The sequence below is a fragment of the Equus quagga genome, chromosome 5, assembly GCF_021613505.1.
Source record: "Equus quagga isolate Etosha38 chromosome 5, UCLA_HA_Equagga_1.0, whole genome shotgun sequence".
NCBI classification, from domain to species: domain Eukaryota; kingdom Metazoa; phylum Chordata; class Mammalia; order Perissodactyla; family Equidae; genus Equus; species Equus quagga.
This window is the reverse complement of record NC_060271.1, coordinates 5,658,925-5,680,503: the sequence shown is the minus strand read 5'-3', so window position 1 is coordinate 5,680,503 and position 21,579 is coordinate 5,658,925. Positions and strand designations below refer to the sequence as shown.

General features: G+C 46.5%; 1 protein-coding gene across 7 annotated transcripts in view; it reads right to left on the bottom strand.

The window, feature by feature from the left end:
• Positions 1 to 2,048: 2,048 nt before the first annotated feature.
• Positions 2,049 to 21,579, bottom strand: part of YIPF1 (Yip1 domain family member 1) — a 38,135-nt gene continuing 18,604 nt past the window's right edge. For 3 of the 7 annotated variants that reach the window (XM_046662229.1, XM_046662230.1, XM_046662231.1), the window contains 4 exons: positions 17,108 to 17,274; positions 16,566 to 16,748; positions 11,641 to 11,738; positions 2,049 to 2,221 (listed from right to left, as the gene is read on the bottom strand). In XM_046662229.1, the coding sequence (XP_046518185.1) occupies positions 11,649 to 11,738; positions 16,566 to 16,748; positions 17,108 to 17,274 (440 nt within the window). In that variant the 3' untranslated portion in view covers positions 2,049 to 2,221; positions 11,641 to 11,648. Of the gene's footprint in view, positions 2,222 to 2,303; positions 2,783 to 3,162; positions 3,250 to 6,411; positions 6,498 to 11,640; positions 11,739 to 16,565; positions 16,749 to 17,107; positions 17,275 to 21,579 lie in introns of all 7 variants that reach the window. The other 4 variants (XR_006888713.1, XR_006888716.1, XR_006888715.1 and 1 more) reach the window with 4 other exon arrangements.

Here is a 21,579-nt window from a genome sequence, read left to right as displayed (position 1 = left end):
GTTCCCACGACGCCCTCCTTGGGTTCCATAATTTGCTCACAGAACCCAGGAAAACAGTTTACTTACTCTCGCTGATTTATTACAAAGGGTATTTTAAAGGATACAAATGAACAACCAGATGATGAGACACACAGGGCAAGGTCTGGAAGGGTCCCGGCTGTAGGAGCTTCTGTCCCTCCCAGCACGTGCACGAATTCACCAACCCAAACCCCGTTGTCTTAGGATTTTTATGAGGGCTTCATCACATAGGCATGATTGTAACTCCATTTCCAGCCCTTCTCCCCCCTGGAGGAGGTGGGGGCTGGGGCTGAAAGTTCCAAGCTTCTAATTATGGCTCGGTCTTTCTGGTGACCAGCGCCCTCCAAGTGCTCCCAAGAACTGCCTCATTAGAACAAAAAATGCTGCACTACCAGGAAATCCCAAGGGATTTAGGAGCTCTCCCAGAAGCTTCTATCACTCAGGAAATTACAAAGGTCTTAAGAGCTCTGTGTCAGGAAGTGGAGTCAAAGACCAATTCTCCCAGCACTTCTATTTACAAGGCTTTTAGGGGTTCTGTGTCAGGAACAAGGGCAGAGACCAGTATATGTATTTCTTATTATTTCACAATATACTTCTGTTCTTCAATAGGAGAAAAATCCTGCCACTTTTGGTAACAGATGGGAAGGGGTTGCAGATGGCTTGTACGGGGGAAGTCACAGGTATAATTCACATGTATAAGAATCACTGCCTTGGTTGGCAGGAGTCAAGTATTAAAGAGTGAGCCAGGGTACCAGCCCAGAGGGTGACTGGAAGGTATGGACACCAAATTCTCCGAAAAGCCCTTGAAGACAAAAGAAGTATGTAGCTGGAGAAGACTGAGAGGTTGGAGGGGCAGGGATAAAATTAACAAAGAGCAAAAAGCTCAGACATGATCTGAGAGGCCCAAGGGTAGAAACAGGACCAAAGCAAAAGCTGCAGAGGTGCTTCCAGCAGGAAGAGGAAATAGCTGCCTTGCAGAGGCTGAGGCTTAGCAGTGACCATGGACTGAAGATCCACCGAACAGGGACCTTATCTGTTCTGTTTGCTGCTCTAGCCCCAGTACCTAGAATGGTGATCGGCACACAGTAGGTCCACAATACATATGTGGAGTAAATTAATGGGGGGGATCCCCAGCATTTGATGGGAGCTTTGCCAAGCTAACCTTAAGCTCACTGTAGCCGGAATTTGTGTGCGCCTTCCTTTATTTACATGGTCAGCCTCTTAAGTCCAGACATGTCCTTGCAGCTGTCTCAGAACCACACAGGGAACTCCTGCCCTGAAGAGGACTACAGAAACAGGAGGGAATCAGCAGTCTAGACAAGGCAGAAGCTCAGGCTCCGGGTGATGTGCATTTTGAATAAAAAGTATAAAAAAGTATCTGAGGTGTCACTGGTTTCTCCCTGTAATGCACTCCAACCAGGAAGTCATGCTACCTTCAAGAGGCACTCAAAGCGCCTAAAAGAATTTTCTAAAATCTGTGTAAGTGTGCATGTTCTTTAAATCCAGTGTTCCATACTTATAGAAGGAAAAATTCCGATGTCCATTTTAACCCACACACCCCAATTAGGTAGCACATTAAATGAGATTCCCGGCAGCCTCTGGCATGCTGGAGAGCAAACATCAAGGAAGAACTTAAGGCCCAGTCCTGAAGTGCAGACACAGACGTTATGTGAAGTATCTCTTGTGCAACCATTAGGTTCAGTTGCCCAGGGTCAGGTCACCAAAGACAAACTTTCAGCCTCCCAATGACTCCCAATCAAAGTTCACACTGTTTGGCCACTTTGGCATGGCAAGGATTTGGAGAGAAGAGGACCACTTAGGTAATCTGTACAAAATTCAGAGAAAAGCCATCCCAAGTTAGGATGGATCCATTTCGGAACTAAGGGTGCACCTCACGTGAAGCACACCACTTGACCGTGAGAAAGGGCAGGGCACCCGAGCACGCCTAACCGTCCCCTCGTACTGCATTCCGAATCAGCGCACAGTCACAGCGACAATCAACAGGTGAGAAAGAAGAGCCGAAACACACGTGCTGAACAACACTTAATTTTTGTTTGTTAAATAAATGACCAGGCTTTGGTGCAGCACTGTCCAGACGCTGGGGGTTGGTGCCACTCTGTCAGTCCTGCTGGCGTTGGTTATCCTACTTTCCTGCAGTGGATCCATGTCCGAAAGAACCACACTCCAAAAAGACAAAAGAGAGCTGCAAACACAAGAGTAAATTTCCAGATAAAGATGCTCCCACACAGAGAGGAGCTACACTGCAGAAAAGGGCGTTCACTTACGTTTAGAGGCAGCACCGCGGCACCGGAGTGGCTCCACTGCCAAGTCCCAAACCTCCAGCCTGAGACTGACCTGTGAGCTCCAAGGAGACTTACCATGGGGGGGGAGAAGACATTTTTTAAAGTTTTCCTCTGTTTCTCTGCAAACCCAGTAACTTTCTGTGACCCAGCTCCCAAAACTACCTCCACGCACCCTTCTTTCTCTCTGTTCTTTGTGACAGCTCTGTGTTTATACTACATATAAAGGAAACATGGAGGGAGATAAACCGATTTGGGAGCTGCAGAGCCGCTGTGTGGTTGTTGAAACATGAGGTTCTACAGGGGACAGTGGCAGGACGAACAGAGGGAGAGATCACGTAATCCAAGGAGTCTGGATTCTGTTCTTTAGACAACAGGAGGCCAAAAAACAGTTTTTACGTAGAGGAGTGGCACAGTCAGATTTGCAGATTTTTGAAGACGCATGTGGCTACACATAGGAGGAACTGGAAGGAGGAAAAGAAAAGAGACAGAGAAACTCATCAAGCTATTAGCACAGCCCAAGTGTGAGATGACTGCGTCCTGAACGCTGGGTGTGGTACTGAGAGGACAGACCTGAGAAGTATTTCAGAGGTAAATAGACAGGTCGTGCTGACAGATGAGATGTGGAAGGTAAGAGGGAGGAATCTACACGAATGCTGAGGTTTCTAGCTTGGATTAGTAAGTGGATTTCTTAATTAACCCAACAAATATTGACTGAGGACTCACACGCCAGGCACTGGGTACAATGATGAACAAGGAAGACACGGTCTCAACTCTCAAGAAACTTACAGTCTAGTAGGGAAAACTACAGGGTAAACAAATACATGGAACATGATTTAGTTACACGTGTAAGGTCCTGTGAGAGGGTAGGACACGGACTCTAACCCTGTCTGAAGTCAGGCGGTGTGAGGCAGGAAAATTTAGGGAGGATCTGGGTGTAGGGATGAGTTTAGTTAGTGAATTTGAGGCACCCCTTGGTTCACTTAATTGGAGATTTTCAAGAGATGGGAGCTTGGAAAGAGGGGCTAGCGATACAGTGAAATCCAGGGGAGGTTAAGGAACGTAGCAGAGGCGTTCCTGACGCGTGGCCTTCCACCTCCGAGAAGGAGCCAGGCCTCCCTGGAGACCTCTTCGGGGCAGAATCCCAGCCAGACGTCAGCGCTGGAGCACCCCGTGAAGGTGAGGCTGAGGCAGAGGCTATCTGCCTCAATCCACCGGCTCTAGAAAATGGAAAAGTTGCCAACAAAACCTCTGTGAAAGTGGCTGCAGAAGGGTAGATGCTGGAACTTGTTGGAGTGAAAGAACCCAAAGTCCTGACCAGCTTTCTGGCAAACATCAGGCTGGGTTTCTGAAATGCTAAACGAAGGCAGGGACAAACTAGCCCACAGGGCAGGCACTTGAGATTTTATTTCCATAAATACATACTCTGTTTTTCTCTCATCTCTCTAGATGTCTGTTCCAAATTAATGTCAAGACTAGAGGAGAATTTGAAGACAGAAAATTCCCTTCTCCTGCTGCCAACTTTTAGTGGGTGGCCTATAGAGCAGAGTTTGGGAATTCCTGGCACTTAGGTCAGAGGGTGGCAAGTAAGATGACACTGCCTTTCGTGCCACAATTCGTCCATAATTCACTGTCAGCCAGGTTCCCTTACCTCTTCCCCGCCTAAGACCTGACTGCTGGCCACTTCTGGCTCCCCACCTTGGGTGGCCCTACTGCGGCCCTGACATGCCTGCTCCATTCCTGGTCCCAGCCTGCACAATGTCAATGTTCCTGATCTGGGGTGTTCCAATGCAAAGTTCCCAAAATCCTGACTCTCTCTGTAATTCAGCAGGGGCTTCCAGTCTGTGTGACTCATGAGACACAAAATTGGGATGTAAAATCTGGGGGGGTTAAGGACCTATCTCCATTGTTCACCCCAGTAGCCCAGCACCTGGCAGAGAGTACGCCCTCAATGAATGAACGATTCCTAAGTGACTTGGCAGATGAACCCAAGGAAGATTGAGTGCCACAGGACAAGTATGTCAACTGACACTAGTCCAAAATCAGACTTTCCCAAGCGCCTGCTGGGTGCTGGGCTACACTGGGAAATAAATCTCTGCCCTCGAGGAGCTGCCAGGCTATGAAGTCACAGTAAATAGGAAAATTGCCATAAGAGAGGAACAAAGAGCTGCAGGAGAGCACAGAGAAGGAAGGAAGGAAGGAAGATAAACTTCACTAAGGAGAGGGTGTCTGAAGTAGGTCCTGAAGAATAAAGCAAGTTTCCAAGTACACATGGCAGGGAAGCGTATTCCAGAATTTAAAAAAAAATCTTCAAATATTTTAAAGTACTATTTCCAGTACTTAGTGGTAATGTTGTTACTGTTATTATTAGACTATTGTGAGTGCATCACAGGATAAAACAAGTAAGTACTTATATGACCGTCCAAGTCTATCATTTCTGGTGTCATTGAGAAGTGAGATCTTCAGTTTGGAAGAAAAGAGATACAGATAGAAGATAAAAGCAATTTAATAAAAACGTTATAGTACTAAATAGAAATTGGAAGCTTGAGTATGAACTCACAATGTATCTTCTTTAAAAAAACAAAACAAAACAAGCAAACAACTAACATACTTCCTGGCTCTGAACACTGAAAAGGCCTGAAAACAATGACCGAGCCAGTTGCACCACTAGATCTGGAAATACTATTTCCGCATGGAACAGAACCAGGATGCCTTAGAGAAACAGCTCAGTCTGCATCTGGGACAGGAAATCAGGGAATGTTCAAAATGAGCCTGAGATATTCTTTTTGATGAGGCAGACTGGTCCTGAGCTAATATCCGTGCCAATCTTCCCCTATTTTGTATTTGGGTTGCTGCCACAGCATGGCTGCTGAGTGCTGTAGATCCACACCTGGGAGCCAAATCTGAGAACCCAGGCCACCAAAGTAGAGCATGCTCAACTTAACCACTATGCCACCAGGCTGGCTTCCTTTTATTTGTTTATTTTTTTGCTGAGGAAGATTAGCCCTGACCTAAAATCTATTATCAATCTTCCTCTTTTTTTTCTTGAGAAACATTAGCCCTGAGCTAACATCTGTGACACTCTTCCTCTATTTTGTATGTGGGTCACTGCTGTAGCTTCGCTGATGAGTGGTGTAGGTCTGCGCCTGGGATCCGAGCCCTGGAACCCAGGCCGAAGGATAGCGCACCAGACTTAAGCACTACGCCACGGGGCCAGCCCTGAGCCTGAAAACTTTTGTCATAACAGATAGCAAGGCAGTCATCAGAGACATCTAAGGTTGTGCCAACAGCTCTCAAGGGCCAACCTTAAGAGGTTCCCACTGGACGAGACAGGACAATTTGAGCATCAATAAACATAATACTAGCAATAGACTGAAGCTAATTGGTCATTGTTGCAGAATGCCAGTGAACCAACTGCTATTTTGAAAGCTGGTAAATAAAGAGAAAGAATCACTCATCCTTCTTGTATAAATGATACCACTGGATAACCAAATAGTAGATGAAGAAAGTTTTTATTAGAGAAGTATTCTAGTTAATAAACAAAGAAAGAAAGATAGAATTGAAATGTCACCATTTTGAAGCCCCTAATGAATTAATGGATCTAGGCATTGCTTATTAATGACCACTAGTATCAAAGAGAGAGGGAGAGAATTAGACATTATGAGTTTATGGATGGAGGAATTTAACAGCACATATCAAGAAGTCTTGCCAAAAAAAAAATCAAACCTGAATCTGGATCAAGCCTTTAGATATAAGGACCAGTTCAAAGAAAAGAGAGGACAGAGCAACATGTTAAATGACACCGTGGAGATGCAATCAGCAAAATCCAGACAGTGAGAAACTAGTACAAGATACACGATTCTTCAACAAACAACTGGCAAAGGGAGAGAGGAGGGAGACTGAGTCAGAGTCTATCATTTAAAGGCCTTTAAGAGATACATCAACCAATTGCAAGATGAAATTCAAACAAGAAAGTACATTTGATATTAAAGAGTTATTTTTTAAATATGATTATGCTATTATGGTTATGTTTTAAAAAGAGTATCTTTTATAGAACAGAATTTAAATGTTTATGGATGAAATAAGAGGCTACCTTAGATTTGCTTCAAAATAGGATCGGGGGAGCGGTGGGGAATAGCTGGGTGTACAGATGAAACAAGACTGGCCATGAGTCGACAGCTGTTGAAAATGGGTGACAAGAACATGGTGATTCATTACACTATTCACTCTACTTTTATCTATGTTTAAAATTTTCCACTAAGTAAGTATAAAAAAAAGAATAAAAAGTTACTGTGTTGACCCACTTGTCATCCCAGTTTCCCCCAATTTTCCTTAAAGAAAGAGAACAAAGAAAAAAATTGAGAAAGCAACATCCCAGGAACTGAAAATGGATTCTCTGGGCAGGGACATTTCAGACATGGTGTGGAAAAGAAGGGGCTGTAGAAAGCAGTGTTAGCCATGTGTGAAATCATGCGGTGTGGATGCTGTGCTAAGGGGGGATTAGAGCATTGAGTTAAAAATGATTTCAGAATAAAAGAATTGATAGGTATAAACCTAGTAAAAAGCTTTGTGGCTTTGGCTTATAAAATGAACGTTCTTGACACACTGAGTGAAAGGATAATTGCATATAAACCCTGTGTATCAAATCAGGAGGGTTTTAATTACAAAGGAGTCTCCTGCAGCCCTCTGCTCATCTGTTAATAAAGCCCTTATCACACTCTGTATAATTATCTGCTGGCCACCCTCCTCTGGACAGACCCACTCTGTCACCACCCCTGGGAAGGCAGCCCCACTCTGGATGCAGTCCTCAGATACTCCACTGTTCAAGCTAAAATAAGACTCCCTGGGTCCATTCTCCAGGCTTCATCAGGTCTTGGCTCAGAGAAGAAATGGCAGTGGTCCTTAGGTGATAAGTTAATAAAAAAGGAAGGAGTGAAGGAAGAAATGAAAGAAGAAAGCCTGATATTTTTTATAATATCTCAATGACTTACGTAGGTGTAGCTTCCCTGATTACAGGGAACTGGAGGCTCACCTACGACCCTACAGCTCCAGGGAGAGAGGGGGTTAATGCTCTCCCAGTAACCCATTCCAGGTTAAGCCCTCCAATGCACAGATTTACATAAGGAAGGTTATCTGCAAGATTAGAAGCCATTCTTTTTCAGTGAAAGCTGGAGTCCAGAGATTACAGTAGAAGGCACAGCCAGCTCATAAATCTGCAGTGCCTGGGGCTCTGGATGGCCCCTCTCATTGGCAAAGCGATTGATGCTTCTGCCAGGGAGGCTCCAAAGAAACTGTTCATCACTATCTCATTTGGAGACTTGACACCCTAATGGAAGCGCTGACGCCCAAGTTTATAGACCAGTGGCGTCAAATCTGTGTAACTCAGGATGGGAGGTCTGCAAGAGCCCCGAGGGTCAGGCTCTCCTCAGACGCCAGCTTCCGACTATCTGAAGGTTTACAGCACCTGGGACACTTGCTCTAGAGCCTCATAACCACAATGTAAGGAAGGAACTGAAGTCCCAGCTCAGGAAACAGGCTGAGAACCCCTCACTGGGTTGACGTCGGGTATCTGGGTCAAGGCAGAGACCTAGGCAACTACTGCCATTGTGTCCTCTACCTCTGTCCCCTCCAGCTGGGCTCAGATTCTCTCGTTCTCAGTGATGTGAGCCCGCATGGCATCACTGTGTCCAAGTGAACAGCCTATGTCTTCACCTTCCCCAAAGCCATGGGAAGCTAGCACCTCTTTTCAGAAAAACAGGTAACTGATTGCTTCTGCTCAACCTGCAGGACGCGGCTCAAACAAGCCCGTGTGAAGCCTTCCCCCAGGTCACATGAGCCACTGCTTCTATTCTCCCTCATCAGTTCACAGCTTGGCTGCGGCACTTCTCCCACAGCGTGGTCATTATCTGTTCAGCTGTTTTACCCATGGGCCTAGGATCCTTGAGGCAGACTGCATCTGATTTTCTAGGTCCCAGTGCCTGGCCCAGAGGACAGACAGCAGCCTCCAATAAACACTGAATGAGAGAGTAAACAATGATCCAGGACTCAGCGAGCCAAGGCACCTCTGACAAAAGCCAACTCCTGACTTTTGCCTTCGTCTTGCAAAGGGTCACTTCCACCCACCCAACATTACCTGAGCACTCGCTCTGTCTGTGCCGGGCGGGCAGCAGACCAAGCACTGGGCAGACCAAGTCAAATAAGACTCAGTCCCTTTCCCATGGACCTCAAGGGAAGGAAGAGACACCCCCGCCCCGCCCCAGCCCTGAGCCTTTTCTGCTAATGGTCAATGGCGTCCATCTGCAAAATGAGCTGAACAAGTGTGTAGACAATTACACCGACATACAAACAAGCTACCACATGCTCACTCCAAGGCAGGAAGCTCCAAAAACAATCCACTAAGGAGATGGAAGGAAAATATCAGAATTTGAGAGAGATATATATCAAATCGTCACGATGTACACTTTAAATCTCACAATTTTGTCAATTATACCTTAATAAAGCTGAAAAATTAAATTACATTAAATTAAAAATGGCCTCCAGTGATCCCTGCCTCCAGGTACTCATGCCCTTGTGAAATCACCCTCCTTTGAATGTGGGCAAGACTTGTGACTTGCTTCTAACCAAAAGAATACAACAAAGGTGACAGGTGTCGTTTCCATGATTACATCCCATAGACTGTCACTCCCATCTTCCTAACAGATTCTTTGTTGATTGTCTCCATTTATGGCTTCAGTGTAGTAAGCCATAATATGGAGAGGCCTATGTGGCAAGGAATTGAGGGCAGCCTCCAGCTGACAATCAGCAGGGAGGCCCTCAGTCTAACATGTCACAGGAAGTGGATCTGACCAACAACCACGTGAGCTGGGAAGAGGCTCCTTCTCCAGTCCAGCTTTGAGATGAGAGCCCAGCCAGGGACAGCAATTTGAGTGCAGCCTTGGGAGAGAACCCGACGGAGAGAACTAAGCTAAGCTATGCCCAGATTCCTGACGCACAGAAACTGTGAGATTATAACTGTTTGTTGTTTAAGCTGCTAAATTTGTGGTAATATTGTTAGGCAGCAATAGATAATTAATGCAGTCCTCAAATTCTTAACTGACAGGTTGTGTAATCAAAGCAGTGTGGAGACCTCTGAACTAAAGCATCTCTAGACCAGCAAATGTGGGTTCCTAAAAAAAGCCAAAGGCCAGCAGGCAGAGCCTGCAAGTTTTTGTGGTAAAAAGAACATCAGTCTCAAAAGTGGGAAAGTGGAAAAACCTCAGGAATTGGCTCCCCCAGACCTGGGTTTGAGTCCCAGCTGTGCCTCTAAGAGGTAGGTGATCCTAGTCAACTCAGACTTACAAAGCCCAGCTTCCTCATCTATAAATAGGGTCAACAAGGCTGGTAACAGTGGCCAATCAGAGAATGACCTGGGCAGTGTTTTGTAAAGGGGAATGCGATATACCTGTCAGCCAGCTTCCTTATTGTAAAAGAGGAGCAAAGCCCATGCTCCCTCCAGGCACTATGACTTCTGGGACTCTAACGTCACCTGCCCATGTGACGAGAGGGAGAGGGAGGGCCGGCTGTGACACTTAGTAGTTCCCTAGTCATTCCACCGGGCAGGGGGATTGTCTAACCAACAAGGCCTCTGGAGGGACCTATTCTTTTTTTTTTTTAAAGATTTTATGTTTTTCCTTTTTCTCCCAAAGCCCCCTGGTACATAGTTGTGTATTTTTCGTTGTGGGTCCTTCTAGTTGTGGGATGTGGGATGCCGCCTCAGCATGGCTTGATGAGCAGTGCCATGTCTGCGTCCAGGATTCGAACTGGCGAAACCCCGGGCCGCCAAAGCAGAGTGTGCAAACCCAACCACTCGGCCACGGGGCCAGCACCTGGAGGGACCTATTCTTGACCAATCACATCTTGTCAACTTGCAGGGCCTGTAATCTAAATTTCACAACCAAGAGGGAAAATCTCCAGTTGTTTTACAAAAAGGAAATAAAGGGTCAAGGTAAAGTGAGTAAGAACCACGAAATTCCAACACTCATTACAGACCCACTCTCAGAGGAGCAGGAGCTTTGATTCTGTTACTGAGTACCTTAACTATGTGCCAGGAACTTCTATAACGTGACCTCTCATCCTCACCACAACCTTATAATGCAGGTTGCATCATCCTTAGTCCATAGTTAAGTTAGTCGAGGCTCAGAGAGAGTAAGCCCCTTGCCCCGAGCACACTGCTAGTACATGGAAGGGCCGGGATTTAATTTTAATTCTCTTTGACTCTAAAGGCCCTGGTCTTCGCACCACACCCTGTTGCTCTGGGAGACAGCAGCATGGGCAGAAACGTCACCCAGCAATTACAAAACAAAGTAAAGGTTCTTGGCCCACAGGGAGATCACGTGCAGAGTGTGGCTACACCCATTCATTCCACATTTACTGAGCACCCATTGTACACCAGGTCATGTGGTGAGCAATGAAAATTAAAGTAACACCCATTCCTTGTTCAAATGGAGCTGCATCTAATTCGGGAGACACACCAGCACACGGAAAACTAATGAATGAATGAGAGAGCAACTGGGCAGGCAGACAGACACACAGACAGTGAACGATGAGTGTTTCAAGCACCATTAATAGAAGGATTCAAGCTGTAATGGGCTCACAAGGTAAGTGATGACTGCTGGAAGAGAAGGAACATTTCAGACAACTGGAGCAGCAAGTGCAGAGGCATGACGTGTTTTGGCAACAGCAAGGTGTTCAGTATGGCTACAGCCTCAGACTACTACAGAGGTGGAACAGGAAGGGAAGGAACAAGCCATGGAGCAATCGGGTCTGTTTCCTGTGCTCTGACCTACTGAAACAACCGCTGACAGTGGAATCATCAAAGAAGCCCTGAGAACAAACCAGGCACGAGAGTCTGTAAGCTTTGGAGAACCCCATGGGTAATTCAAGACAGGTCAGACTCAGGGTCTGAGGCCAGCCTAAGTCGTCACGAAGAAACTGGAAAAAACCACCAGGACTGTAATGAAATGGAACAAACCCATACTGTGCGGCTGCGAAGGGGACAGGGAGTAGAGAAGAGGGGATGCAGGGAGCAAAAGGCAGGAACTCTTCCTACAGAAGAGTCTAAGAGCTCATGTTTCCCACATCCATCAAGCCAGATGAGGTGGATTTCACAACTGAAGCCTTCAACCAGAGACACACAGACACAAGTGCACACACACCCACTACACTGTGCAGACAGGTAAAAGGGTCCAGCCCTCTCTGCTCTTGATGCTAACAGGAACAGAACTGATACACCTGCCCATTTCACCATAACACACAGCAAGAAGATAAAAGTATCTTTTCTTACCTTCTTCTTTAGCTCAACTTGGCTGCTGCAACTGTTTGGTTTGGAGCAGCTGTGGGTGTTGGGAGATGGTCCATCTCTGGTGCATCAAAAAAGTAGGCCTACAGGAAAAGGAGACCCATGAAGTGAGTTTAAAAAACAGCGGTTCAGTGAGTGTTCTAGACTCCATGCTAACAGTCCTTCTGGGATCTCGTGGCCCCCACGTATCCTCCTACCACACTGCTCATCACACTGAACTACAACCGTCTGTTTCTGTCCATCTCACTTATTCAACTGTGAATGCCTTCTCAAATTTCGCTACCATTTATTGTGCACTTACTACATATGACTTACTCTTCATAACAACTCTGTGAGGTCATAATTAACATCCTTATTTGACAGATGAAGAAACTGAGGCTCAGAGAGGCTGTCACTGGATCAGGTACACATGGCTAATGAGCGTGGAGGACTCACAGCCAGGCCTTGCTGACTCCAAAGCTCAAGCTCTTGACCACGTTCCGTGGCCTCTCCTCCAAAGACTGCATCCTTCTTGTCTCCATGTCACCAGCACCCTGCACTGGGCCTCGCACACTGTGTAAACAATCAGTACTCAGTGAACTGAACCACGACAGAGTGCTGCTGAACCAGTGGCTCTCCGTAAAGACCTTTAAAAGAATGTGCTACGTAGCCCTTACCTCCTAATTCTTCAGCTTGAAAATGAAAGATCTGATAAGTGCTTCCACTCACCATCTACAATTTAACTGTCAAAAACCGGAAGGAGATGGAAGAGGGAAAACACCAGGGAGGGTCTTCCCATCTGTTTCGAGATCTGAGAATCCTAACTTCAGCCCAGGAAAACACCAGTCTCACTCGCCGTGAATGCTAGTTGCTCAAGAAAAGGCAAGTCCATCAGTAAGTCAAGATGACTGCACACTCATGACTGCCCCTTGGAGTCAGGGCATTAGGAAGGTAAAAAGATAACAGCCACCAAGTCAAGAACCATTTCACCAGCTCTGCTCTCTATCAGCCAGAAGGGGGCACCAACATGACACGCTGGAGCTTCCCCAACATCCTCCTAGTAGATGGTTACTCGTCAACAGTCCATCTCAAAAAAGTTTCCAGCTGCAGACTCCCTCCAGTTGGTCACATTCCCAGAGCAATTCTATTAGTTTTAAAAGCCTTCCTCCCCAGGACCTCTTCCAGCAGCTGTTTTCTGAGGCAGGGAAAGAACAGTCCCTAACTTAAGGTGGGGACAGGGGCCTGTCCAGTTATCTCGCAGGTGGCACTGAGCCACAGAGGCCCCACGATGCGGGAACAATGCCTTTCTGCCAGGCTACTGGGGGAACACTCATCAGATGGAATGAGCAAGAGGCCCGGGTTCTAGACCTGGCTCCGCCAGTAACCGGCACTGTGACTCAGAGAAGTCCACTCCTGTAGGCCTCAGTCTTCTTATCTGTTAAATGAAAGGACTGAAAAAAGTGATCTCTACGGCAGAGTTCTAATTCTACGATCCATAATTCCACGAATGCTTACTATGACCACAGTTATCATTGGGGAGTGGCTACGGTGCGGCACGCACATACCTTTTTTTTTTTTTTTTTGCTAAGATTGGCACCTGAGCCAACATCTGTTGCCAATCTTCTCTTTCTTTTCTTCTTCTTCTCTCCAAAGCCCCCCAGTACATAGTTGTATATTCTAGTTGTAGGTCCTTCTGGTTGTGCTATGTGGGACGCCACCTCAGCATGGCCTGATAAGTGGTGCTATGTCGACGTCCAGGATCGGAACCAGCGAAACCCTGGGCCACCAAAGCGGAGTGCAGGAACTTAACCACTCAACCACAGGGCCAGCCCCAGGCACATACTTGATAGCTAATCTACTTGATAACCCTGTAACAGGCTATTTTATCCCCATTTTAAAGACGAGCAAGCTGAGGCTCAAAGAGATAGAAATTTTCCCAAGACTATACAACTGTGTATCTGGCTCCAAAGTCTATGCTCCTCTACTCTCCCAGGCAGCCTGCAACTCAGCATCTACTCTGCGCCCAGCCCAGATCTGGGCACTGTGAGGCCTCCAGATGGATCAGTAGGCTTTCTAGGAGTAGGGGTAGGAGTGTCCCCTGGCAGAAAGCCAGGGCGCAAGACCCTTCGCTGTCAGCAGTGACAACCTCAAACACAAGCTTGTACATCTTCAAACACACCTGCCCCGGACGCACCCTCTGGTGCTTCTTTATCATCCCTACCAGGTGTGTTTTCGTACCAACTTAGAGATTCTGTACAGGTGCAAGCGCTGAGGGCCCACCAGGTGTAGGGCTGTCATATGCTTACTGCACTAAGGCAAAAAACACCAATCTGTGCTCCCCAGGGGCGAGTGAGGAGGCAAGATGTCTGGTCCAGCCAGTGCCCCTCAAATAACCCCCCTGCTAATTCCTCTCCCTCCCTTCCAACAATGATAATGTCTTCTGTTTGTACAGCTTGTCCTATTTTTCATGTTGCACACATCACTCAATCCTTACAACAGTAAAGATGTTACTATAGCTCCTTTTTCTAAGTGAGTAGGTGGAGATCCAGAGAGGGAAATGACCAAAGTAGGGAGTGATGGACCTGGGACCAGAACCCGCCTCCTAACTTCCGCTTCCACCCTCTTGTACCGCATATTTCCACCAGAAGGGAAAGGAGGGGCATCTCCAGTGTGGAGAACAAACCCCAGGCCCAGGGGCCCCTGGCTCAAGCCCTGATCATGGAATGGCCCCCTTCCTCGAGGAGAAAACTATGCCTTCTCTCCAAGAAGAGGTCCTACACCCGCAATGACTTGCCTGCTCCTCTGAGTCCCTTGGAACTGAACAGGGTAACACGCTTTCTCCTGCCTCCCTCTCTCCTCCAACTTCTCAATCAGGTGTATAATGGGTAAGAAGCTCAGGAGACAGATGCGAGGACGCCAGTGAGAGGCACCAAGGCAAGGGCACTGTTCTGGAGTCGTGTGGCCGTGGACACTCCTCCCGGGGCGCTCAGGGAGAATCAGCAGCAGAGCAGCCCCGGCAGCTTCTGAGCACACAGGGCTCTTTCAATAACTTCTTTACATCTGAAGACCCCTTCACAGTACATGAAGGGCTCCCAGAGCCATCTCACAAGTCTCACAAAAGCCCACGAAAATATGAATCTCCCTGACCGAGGAGGAAACCAAGGTTCTGAGAGTTAAGCATCTGCCTAGGCTCACAGTGCTGAGCGGCTCCCAGGCCAGGGCTCTTTCTACTCCATTATAATGCTCTCTTTCAGAAAGTTCCTGAGTAGCAAGATGGGCAGGTAAATCCTAACTTCAGTGTTATTTACCCCAAAAGGGAGTAACAGGCAAAGGAGGGCAAAGATCCTGCCACAGGTACCACATGAAATAAGTTCTTAATAACAACAATAATAGCAACACTACCACCACCACCTGCCCTGCTCCTCTCTTCTGAACAGAACTGAACAAGGCAGGGCCTTTTCTCCTGCCTCCTCCTCTCCACTGACTTCTCAACTAGGTACGCAATGGAAAGATTCAGGAGAGGGAGGGCAAGATGCAGTGAGAGCACTGAGTGAGTCGGTTACAACGAAAAGGACGTTCTTCTCCAGCATACGGAAGGGTCACAGAAGGGTCATAGTAGCATTTCAAAGGATCAGCCCAGAGGTTCCAAGTGGCAGAAATTAATAGTGTGGCTTTGCCAGGAGTCAACCAACAGTCCTCTGTCTCAAAAGTTGACAGTTTAGGCACAAGTAAAGTCCATGTAAACCAGGTCTGTGTTTCAGAACCTGACACTTTTTATGAGACTTGTTCAGCGATGAAGTATCAGGATCTTATCAATGCACTTATTGAGACCATGGTTGTCGACACAAAAATATTGGAGATCAAACAGTGTCAAAGAAATATTTACTCCCACAACTGCAAAACCTGACCAAGGGTCTGGACACATGCTTTGTGGGCATCTTCCCATGGGCACATCCCTTCCTTCATCAGTGACCTTAATATTCTCGGATTCAGTTTTTTTAAAATCTGCATCAGGCCTTGTTAAGGCCATGGACAGCAATTTTTGTGCATAACATATACAGAAGACATAAAACCATGTCTCCTTAGAATCAAAGGAAAAGGTCCTAATTTATGGCCATTTAGGGGACAAGTTCTATGTTAAGGGCTTCATATGTATTATTTTATTTTATCCTCAGAACAACCCTATGTGGCAGGAAATACTATACCTATGTCACAGATTAAGACATTCAGATTCAGCAAAGTTAGGTACCACGCCCAAGCTCACAGAGCCAGTGAGTGACAGCACTGCTCTTCCATCTGGGCCTGTCCGACTCGAAAGCACAAGATCTCCCTAAAAAGACACCTCAACATACAAACTCAAAAACTGTTTCACGGGCTGGCCCGTGGAGCAGCAGTTAAGTTCACATGTTCCGCTTCTCGGCAGCCCAGGGTTCGCCGGTTCGGATCTCGGGTGTGGACATGGCACCGCTTGGCATCCCACTGTGGTAGGCATCCCATGTATAAAGTAGAGGAAGGTGGGCATGGATGTTAGCTCAGGGCCAGTCTTTCTCAGCAAAAAAAAAAAGAGAGAGAGAGAGAGAGAGAAAGAGGAGGATTGGCAGTAGTTAGCTCAGGGCTAATCTTCCTCAAAAAAAAAAAAAACAACTGTTTCAAATGTTCACCTTAAAAATAACTCCCCTTTCCTATATTTGACTTCATCCTCAAGCTTTCCACCCATGAAGCTAAATTTCAAAACTCTTTCTGGGTTTAGGTAAAGCTAGAGATTACAATCAAATTCTCATAACTTTACCACTTCTCATCTAGGAGAGTCTATTAAAAATGATGTTTATTTCACAAAGCGAGTTTTAAAAGAACCATCATGTCTAACAATTTGGGGTCTCTCAGCATTTGCATCTAAAGCACACCAGAAGAACACAGGAATGAGACCATACCAAGCAGCCCACAGAGAGCAGCATGTGAAGCAAGACAATTGTCACAATTGTGGCCAACGCGATGCGCCGGTTATCCTCACGAACAGCTGGCCAAAATGTCATTGCCAAGACAGAGCCTGAGACTCCCAGGGCGATCATGACTAGAATCCAACGAATGGCTTTCTGGGGGATAATCCACAGTATCTGAAAGAAAAGGAGGGAGGACAGGGTTTCTCTGGAGGCCTTTCAGAGAGGGCTTTGTTCGTTCCAGGCACATATGTTTATAAAGGCCCCCGAGCCGATCCGAGCTGGGCCCCACTGCCACCTTGCTTTCTGGGGACAGCCTGAGAAACCCCAGCAGCATGCAGACTGAGGGGCATACTTTCATAACGAAGGGCTCAAGATCCAGTGAAGGCACTTGGCTCCCCAGCCCCCATTCCTGTGGAACTTCTAAATCCAAAAGGTATTTTTCAGGCTCACATCACTGTCAGGCTAGACACAATGATGCCAGGTGAATTTTCAACCAAGAACAGGGCACTACTCAGAATAAGGATGGTACTTACTGCTGTGGGGATATAAATGAAGAGAGAATATCCATAGACGCACACAATCTCCAAAAATGAATAGGAAACGATGTTCATAACTTTGCTGTTTCTCCACATGAGGAAACCCCAGAGTGCGAGAGGGACCAGCCAGGCGTAGGCGTAGACAACTGTTGCTGCTATGGACACTGAGGGCGACAAGACACAAGCTTTACTCCTCGTCAAGCCTTTAAAGTACTATCAGAGCACTTCAACACCTCTCTGGACTTATTTCCTGATACGCCCATCTACTTCATTGGACCATGGGGGTCACGTCTTAGGGATCTTCAGAGCCCCTGAGCCTGGTACAGTAGCTGACACACAGTAGGCACTCTATAAATGTACTGAAGTGATGAATTGTGAGCATTTGTCTTTGCAGCGGTGACCAGCAGTCTCTCATATGGTTTTTACAATTTGTTTAATAACTACCAACCAGTATTATTAACAACTGAATCATGCAACTGAAATACTTCAGAGGGCCACACTACAAGCGCTTAAATATACTGAGCCAAATAAAAGCCAACTATTCCCTTGGAAGAACACATCCTCTTTCCTAGCATAATGAGAGCTGACACTGACTTCTTTAGCAAATTTATTAAAATGCCCTGGGTACAGATTAACTTGCTCTGCATGCTATTTAGAGTTCCTTCTGTCTCTGAAATAGGGAGATCCAGCTCATAGATGAATTGCTTGAAATATTCTCTACTTTCACTTTCTTCTTTAAATCATTCTGTCTCTGTGGTGGAAACGCTGTTTAGTGGCTCCTCAGAACAGCGATGTTCAGTATATTGCTGTCCCTCCCCTCCTCCTCCAGCAGGAGCACGCCCTAGGGGATTCATTTCCCTCTTCTGGAGCGGAGGATCCTAAAGCACAGCTAAGCCCGTGGCACCCGCCCTTCCTACGTGAAAACCAGCAGGTAATTCACTTAGCACTCTTGGCAAGAACAAAGGCACCCCTAGCAATCACAGCAGACTCTGGTTAAGACATGTGATTGCCCAAAACATTTTTAGCTCCCAGAACAGTTTTTTCATGTTGGGAACTCCTTCATTAAGCCAAATGTAATTTTGCCGACATATTGCCTTTTTCTTGGACAACTAAAGGAAGGGGAAGGGAATTACCATGGCTGCAGCTACCCGCTGGGCGTCCAGCACTACACTGAGCGCTTTACTGAGAGGCAACGTTGTCTAACGGTCAGGGTGCAGACTCTGTATGCAGACTCCATGGGCTCTAGTCCTAGCTCTGCCACTTACAGCTAAGTAACCCTGGGTGGTGAGTTATTAACCTTCCTGCCTCAGTTTCCTCATCTGTAAAGTGGGAATAATGGCAGTACACTACTTTATAAGATTATTAGGAGAATTAAGTGAGTTAGATTTGGTATACTTAGAACACTGATAAATAAGCGCTCAATTAAGAATTAGTTTTTTATATTGTTGATACGTAAATACATTATTTCATGTAACATATATCTTCACTTTAGAGATGAAAACATAGGATCAGATAGGCTGTGGTTTGGTCAAGGTCAAATAACTACTAAGGGGCAGAAGCAGGATCTGACCCTGGAAGTGTAACTCATACTCTTTACATAAAATGGAAAAATGTTTATTGATAAGGTCAATGACTATCTTAGTGGTACATACATCCCACAACTCCCTTACACTGGGATGCTCAGCAAAGGAGGATTAGAACTGATAAAGACCCTCCCCAGCTTCACCTCAGGCAGGGTGATTCACTCCTCTTTCTCTGTCAATCCACTTAGCATACCTCTCATAGAGAAATTAACACACAATGTCTACAGCAATGTTCGCTTACCTGGCGTTCTTTACTTAACCATTGAACTACTGGAGGGCAGAGTCGATATCTCATTGGTAACATTTATTGAGTTAAACTCAAACCAAGGTCATTTGATAAATGGAGTTGGGACTGAATCCAGGTCTGACTCCATAATGGAGAAGGAAAGAAGAGAAGGGAAAATGGGCATGGTGGGTAGAGGGAAGGAAAAGAAGGAAAAATACATGGACACGCACACAGGTGAACACATATCTCTACAGGCACACATTTATGTCTATCTATAAATAGCAATAGTTAACCTTTATTGAACTCTTTTTTTGTTCAAGATGATGGGGATTTTTAGGCTGCTTAATTTTAAAATGGCTTATGATGAGGATTTTTAGGCTGGTTAGTTTTAAAACTACAGATGAGATTCAGGCTCCAAGGAGTGGAATTTGTTTGCCCCTTTGTTGGGAAACATTTACATTTCTAAGGGAAACCTCTATCTGTGAAGATGCCTCCCTCTCTGTGCCAGGAAGAAGGGGGGATGGTCTTATCTCTAGAAGCTCTTAATCAATGCCAGAGGCAAGAACTTAAGTTGGTTACTGTCTGGCAACCTCATGTAACTGACGCCCCCCTCCACAAATCCTCCTTTGTCTTTAGCTGAGGAGAAAATTCAAGGGGTGACTTCTGCCATTTACTCAATCAGTTTGATTCTTATCTAAAAGTTGTGGGACCCCCAGATGGCCAGACCATAGGGGCACTGATACCATTTTAACTTTTTTACATATTCTTTGTCTTGTAAAGAGATAACTCACATACCTATGCCTTAAATTTAGCCTTACTCTCCACCCAACTTTGCAGCAGCAGCAGCAGGAGCTCTGACTGCCCGTGGGTCCTGTCCCCACATACCAGCTCTGCCTGCCCATGGGTCCTGTCCCCATGCCAGCGGGGGCAGCAGAAGCAGCGGCAGCAGAAGCTCTGACTGCCCATGGGTCCTGTCCCCATGCTATTCTATACTATTCTCTAAATAAAAGAGCACTACTGCCAGATCTTGAGAGTCTAAGAAATCTTTCTTTCGACTCCTCGGCTCACCGATCCCGCATCATTTCTGGTGGCCCGTACGGGGATTGCTTCAGGGGATCTTCCGTACGGGGAACTCCCGTACGGGGATTGCTTCATCGGCTTGTGAGCTCGAGTTCTGGTAAGTGCCCTTTTCTTCCTTGTGCCTTTCTCTTTTTCAAGGATGGATCTAAATTCACTTCTCCATCGGGAACTTTCTTGGATGGCTGTATGAATCCACGTTTGCTGCCCATGGCTACTCTATGGGGCAAATTGTGGCATTCAGCCTAAGAGATTCAGTACCTTAAGCCTCAGGGTGATGGAAAATGAATTAATCCATTCCTTCCTGACTCTATCTCTAATAGACAAATTTTACGTGGGCGCGGGTCGGCCACTTAAGTCATTAGGACGGCCGCCAATCTCCAAGACTCCCGTGGAAGGTTTCTTTTCCTAAGGCTGGGTTGGGATCCCTCCCTCTGGCACCTGAGCACGCTCTGAACTGCGAGGAAAGTCCCACTCGGGACTCCAGTTCAAGGAAAGTACCAAACTCTAACCTTTGGTGGAGTATGGGAACCCCTTCTTGGGAGAATGGCTCCAGGCTGCAGTTGGGTAGAATGTCCCCCAGACTGGCAGAAAATTCCTCACTGTCTTTTCTCTATCCTTTTATCCTGGGGACCATACGCCAGGCACCTATTACTGCCAGGCAGAATAGGGAAGATGTTCAAGGGATGCCCCATCATCCCTTGCTACAGGAACTCCATTGGGGGGATTTTCAAGGTAATGGCTCCCTTTCTCTGGGACCATACGCCAGGCACCTATTACTGTCAGGCAGAATAGGGAAGATGTTCAAGGGATGCCCCCATCATCCCTTGCTACAGGAACCCCAATGGGGGGATTTTCAAGGTAATGGCTCCTTTTCTTTCTCCTTTTCTCTCAGGGACCATTCACCAGGCCTATGCTGCAGAATAGGCACCAGGCACCTGTTACTGCAGGCATAACAGGGAAGGTATACAAGGGATGCAATGCCGGGGGACGCCCCCATCACCCCTTGCTATAGGAACCCCACAGTAGGAACGACGGGTAGGACGCTGCCCTAGGTTCAGGGGGGATTTTTCATGGTAATGGACCTGTTTCTTTTGTCTCTCTTGGAGTTACAATGGCGATTTTCATCTCCTTTTGAGCTTTGTGACTGGGAAACAAAGAAATCTTTAAAGAGTAAAAGGCTCCACCCCTGGGAGCCCCAACTTTGGGTTTCTGGGCCTGATCACCCCAGCAACCCTAAGTGGGGGTGCCCTCTCTTGACGGTTGACTCATTGAGTATTTTAGTCACCTACTGAGTCAGTTATGAGGGTAGGAGACCTGTAATTTATTCTGTGAACTGTCGTGCTAGGGTAGTGTGCCCCAGCACGGGAACTGTTGTGTGACTCTTATCTTGATAACCCTCTGGAAGAGGCCAGGAGGGCGAGGTCTGATCTCTTCTTTTCCTTTCTTTGTCTGTCTTGTTAATCACCTTTGTTGTCACCAAGTCGAGGTTAAAGTTCAGGCTGGACCTGAGCAGAACCTTGACCTTCTGTAAAATCAAAACTTAAGGCTTTTTGCCAGGGATTTAACTCTCAAACCTGGCT